Source organism: Macaca thibetana, chromosome 1, assembly GCF_024542745.1.
Source record: "Macaca thibetana thibetana isolate TM-01 chromosome 1, ASM2454274v1, whole genome shotgun sequence".
NCBI lineage: Eukaryota > Metazoa > Chordata > Mammalia > Primates > Cercopithecidae > Macaca > Macaca thibetana.
In genome coordinates, this window is record NC_065578.1 from 119,120,580 (window position 1) to 119,125,367 (window position 4,788).

The window sequence follows — 4,788 nt, forward strand, 5'->3', positions numbered from 1 at the left end:
ATAAAAAGGTGCAGCTGTTATGGGAAACAGTATGGCATTCCTTAAAAAATTAAAAATAGAACTACCCCATGATCTAGCGATTTCACTTCTGGATTTATATCCAAAAGAATTGAAAGCAGAGACATGAACAGATGTTTGTATACCTATGTTCATGGCAGCCTTACTCACAATAGGCAAAAGGTAAAAGCAACCCAAGTGGCCCTCAGTGAAGAATGATTAGACACAATGTGGTACACAGAAATATCTAGCTACCATTCAGCCTTACAAAATAAGGAAATTCCAACACAAAATACTACAACATAGATGAACCCTAAAGACATTGTGCTAAGTGAAATAAGCCAATCACAAAAGAGCAAATACTATGAGATTCTATTTATATGAAGTACCTAGATTAGCCAAATTCACACAGATAGAAAGTAGGATGTTTGTTGGGAGGGGTAAAGGGATGGAAGAATGGAGAATTGTGGTTTAATGGGTATGGGGTTTCAGTTTTGCAAGATGAAAAGAGTTCTGGAGATTATTTGCACAACAATGTAAAATACTTAACACTGCTGAACCACACACATAAAAACGGTTAAGATGGTCAATATTATAGTATGTGTATTTTATTACATTCAAAGATTTTTTAAAATCCTAATGTGTAAATATCCTTATGATTTTTAAATAAATGATCTCAACTCAATTTTCTAATGTTCATGTAAAGTTTCCTTGAACAATGTCATTACTTATTAGCTGTGTAACTTCAGGCAGGTTATTTAACCTCGCAGTGCCTCAGTTTCTCTTCTGTAAAATGAGAAAATAATGACACCTATCTCATGGAACTGTTTTCAGCAGTATGCATGTTAGTAATACGCATGAAGCTCTTAGAAGGCTGCTGGCACATACGCTGAGAAAAAAACCGTCTGGGGACCAGCTTTCCCTGTGAGACTGCTGCAAGTTCATCTTTCATTAGAAATGTGACTAAGAAACAGGAGGCCGTGCACAGTGGCTCACGCCTGTAATCCCAGCACTTTGGGAGGCTGAGGTGGGCGGATCACGAGGTCAGCAGATGGAGACCATCCTGGCTAACATGGTGAAACCCTGTCTCTACTAAAAATACAAATAATTAGCCGGGCGTGGTGGCAGGCGCCTGTAGTCCCAGCTACTCCGGAGGCTGAGGCAGGAGAATGGCCTGAACCCCGGAGGCGGTGCTAAGTGAAATAAGCCAGTCACAAAAGGGCAAATACTACGAGATTCTATTTATATGAAGTAACTAGATTAGCCAAATTCACACAGATAAAAAGTAGGATGTTGGTTGGGAGGGGTAAAGGGATGGAAGAATGGAGAATTTTCTTAACAGCCTTGCCCCAGGACACCACCAAGGCCTGGCATCATCTTGTCATCATTGCACTGTGGTGCAATGCAAGAGTTAGGACAGATCGGTGTCATTAACCCACCTGAGATCACCCCAAATACTGAAAATGCTTCTAGAAGCATTTTTTTATTCATAAAATATGTTGTCGGCATTTATTGATCAGCATGGGTGCAGGTGTGGATGATCACATGGACCAAGTTGAGGGAAGAAGAGGGAGAGGCAGACAATTGCTTTGTTCCCTGGGATTCTGAGAAATAAGATTACACCTTGAATACAACAGTAATTCTAGGAAACTCGCTACTTTCAGAGCTTTAGTGTATGGAAAAGCCATTAGAGCAGGATTTTCAAAATACCCACAACTTGATCACAAACTGAGGGGCAAGTGAATACTAGAGAAGTAGAATGCACTGGTTTGTTTCCAAAACAAGAATGCCATTTATTTGCTGATTAAAACTTGTGGGAAAAATTAAAGTAAAAAAATATTGGGAGAAGAATGGAAAGCCTTTGGATAAATGCTTAGCTGGTTAAATAAATGAGCGTGTGTTACTGAATGAGTATGGATTAACTGGTTACTTTTTTTCTTTCTTGACACTCTTTGCTTTGGGTCCTTTACTTTCAGTTTTTGCTTTAGATGCTTCCTGTCCAGTTTTTGCTTTAGATGCTTCCTGTCCGGTTTTTGCTTTAGATGCTTCCTGTCCGGTTTTTGCTTTAGATGCTTCCTGTCCGGTTTTTGCTTTAGATGCTTCCTGTTCGGTTTTTGCTTTAGATGCTTCCTCTCCAGTTTTTGTTTTAGATTCTTCCTGTTCAGTTTCTGCTTTGGATGGTGGCATTTTTTCCTGTTTGGATTTTAAATAGTTTCCTATCTCTTGTCGGAAAAACACAAAAACCGCTGAAAGGATTAATAAAAAAAGGCGAAACATTATGATGGACACAATCCGAATTGACCGGGGAATCTCCCCTCTGAACAGTCCTGGAGGCCCACTGTCAATGCTTCCTCCATACCCCACCTCCTCACAGAATGGAGGTGCCCAGCCATACATGCAGTGGCAGTTTTTTCTGTTGTTGCAAACACCTCGGGTATTGCATTTCTCAGGCAAACAGTCAAACTGCAGGACTGAGCTATTGACACAATTTTTGTTAAAACATACCCGGTCTTCTCCACAGGAGGTGCCATCATTTATCATACCCAGGTCAGGTATCCCCATGGGTTTCATGGATAGATGATAGCCTGTGCCCCAGCACATGAGATTTTCTACCCCTAAATGAGTAGAAATGATAGTCGTATGCTCTGGCAAATCAGGGATGGTTTTGACATTTATACACTGTAGCCTGCCACATATTGAATTTGCACTTTCACACTTTTTAAAATTTCGAATTCCTGTAATCTCACAGTTACCAAATTGATCACCTATTAAGTTAACTGCATCATAGCACTCACTAGGAGCCTCCACGGCATCAGGCCCAAAAATGCTTTGGCACTGCATGTATCTGGATCTGCACCCCTTCCTGATACAACGGCCTTTGTACTTGCAAGGGGTTCCATCCTGCTTGTAAACATCGTTTGGGCAGGAACTTGAATTCCCGTCACAGTACTCTGCAAGGTCACATTCATTTTCTTCCTGCCTACACATGTATCCAGATGGACGAAACCGACAACCATGACAGCAAAGTCCAGTGCTACAGTTGGCACCTGGTTGCAACTTACAATTTGATTGGCAACACCGATCTTTCTGACACTCCTCTGTGGAACCACAATCACATTCCTCATTGTCTTCCACAATTTTGTTTCCACATCTCTTAAACACATAACGTATTCCTGGGATATTATTTAGACATGTTGCTCCCGAAGAGATATGTTTAAAAAAAGAGATATAACTGCAGTTGCTAAACCCACTGCGTCCTGAGCCCATGATGCAATTAAGCCTACCCCTACATTGGCAGTATTGTTCATCATGTAACATCCCTACAGCATGACCCAGTTCATGAGCAGACCAGGTGGCAGGGGCAAGGATATTTGCATCTAGTAAAGTACTCACTGATCCAGCATATTCTAGAGAACACACTTTTCCAAAAGACCACGCAAGAGCATCATTATATTTTCTTTGAAGATATAAATGTGCCCAATCTGATGACAGTCGAGCATTTAATATACTTTTTTTATATATTACAAATCTGCCTAAAACGTCAGCTAACGCTGGATGTCCAAGGCGTATTTTGTTAAAATCTGTCCATACTTCAAGAGCCTTTAAGTGTATCCTCATACGAACGTCTTGAAAGTAGGTGTCCATAATCGCAGTCAAAATAATGCCATCATGTATGACTTGAGAAAGATTATTGTTCACAAAGCTATACCTACCGTGATCAAAGAGTAGGATCAATTCCAAGTACTTTGGGTGTTTATAGGATCCAGGATAATCCCTTAGCCTCGCCTTATTCTCATAAGGGGCCATCTGCCATTCTATTTCATCATCACTTAAGCCACAAACCTGATTCCCAAACTGCTCTTTCTTCAGGAGATAGACGACATGTTCAAAACTGGGAGAGGCCTTGAGGGGCTCAATTTGGTAATGTTTGGCATCAATGTTAAATACACCTCGGAGGCCCCCCATGCATGTGCTTATAGTAGCTTTAGAGTCCAGAGACTCTTCCACGGAGCCCATGTAGTTGCAGTCCTTGGGTATATAAGGATGATCCTCCAGCAGTTCCCCATGTTCTGTGAAGGAGAAAACGCGCAGATGTCGGGGCAACAGAAGTCTCTTGGGCCACAAATGGAGGACATGCTTCTTGCCTTTTAACCGCAGTAGGTAGGACACGGGAATGACCACACCCTGCACCTCTCCCCGGAAGCTCAGCTTCTCGGGAATGGTGATTTCAAACGAGTCAAACTCCCCTTGAGGGTGAAAAATTACATCTTCGCCAAGAGAGTTAAGAAGGAGCACTGTCGGAACCAGTACAAGGAGCAATCGGCATTGGGAGAGTAAGATCTGCGCTGACCTCATGGTCTGTTCCCTACTCAGCCTCAGTTTGCTATTCAGTCCTTGCAACTTGGGCCTCGCGAGTCAGACTTCTGGGGGCCGCCGCTAGAGGCGCCGGAGCGCAAAACCCGGCTCCCCTGGCAGGGTTTCTTGGGGATCCCCTTGCCTCCCAGGGCTCGGTCTAGCTGGCGTCCCCAGTGCGCGCGTGCCCTGTCCAACGCATCCAGTTCGTTTTCTGGGCCGTACCGTTGGGCGCAGATGGAAGAAAGGAGGGAAACCGTGGGCGAGAATGAAGGAGAAAAGTGGGACTGTTGGCACGTGGGATGGAGAGAGGGTAAAGGACACCATCGGAAATAGAGAAGAAATAGATAAATAGGAAGAACAAAGGAGAAAGTGTTAAAGGCTCACTATATCTTGTGCCTTTAGTCTGTGTCTTTACACCTTAGGACACAGGTTGGA

The 4,788-nt window shown here is 42.9% G+C and overlaps 1 protein-coding gene across 1 annotated transcript; it reads right to left on the reverse strand.

Annotated features, from left to right (window-relative positions):
* Nucleotides 1–1,768: 1,768 nt before the first annotated feature.
* Nucleotides 1,769–4,535, reverse strand: ADAM30 (ADAM metallopeptidase domain 30). The gene has a single exon (XM_050749918.1). It carries the CDS (start codon nt 4,351–4,353, stop codon nt 1,924–1,926), a length of 2,430 nt encoding a protein of 809 aa, XP_050605875.1. The 5' UTR covers nt 4,354–4,535; the 3' UTR covers nt 1,769–1,923.
* Between the last annotated feature and the right edge of the window lie 253 nt (nt 4,536–4,788).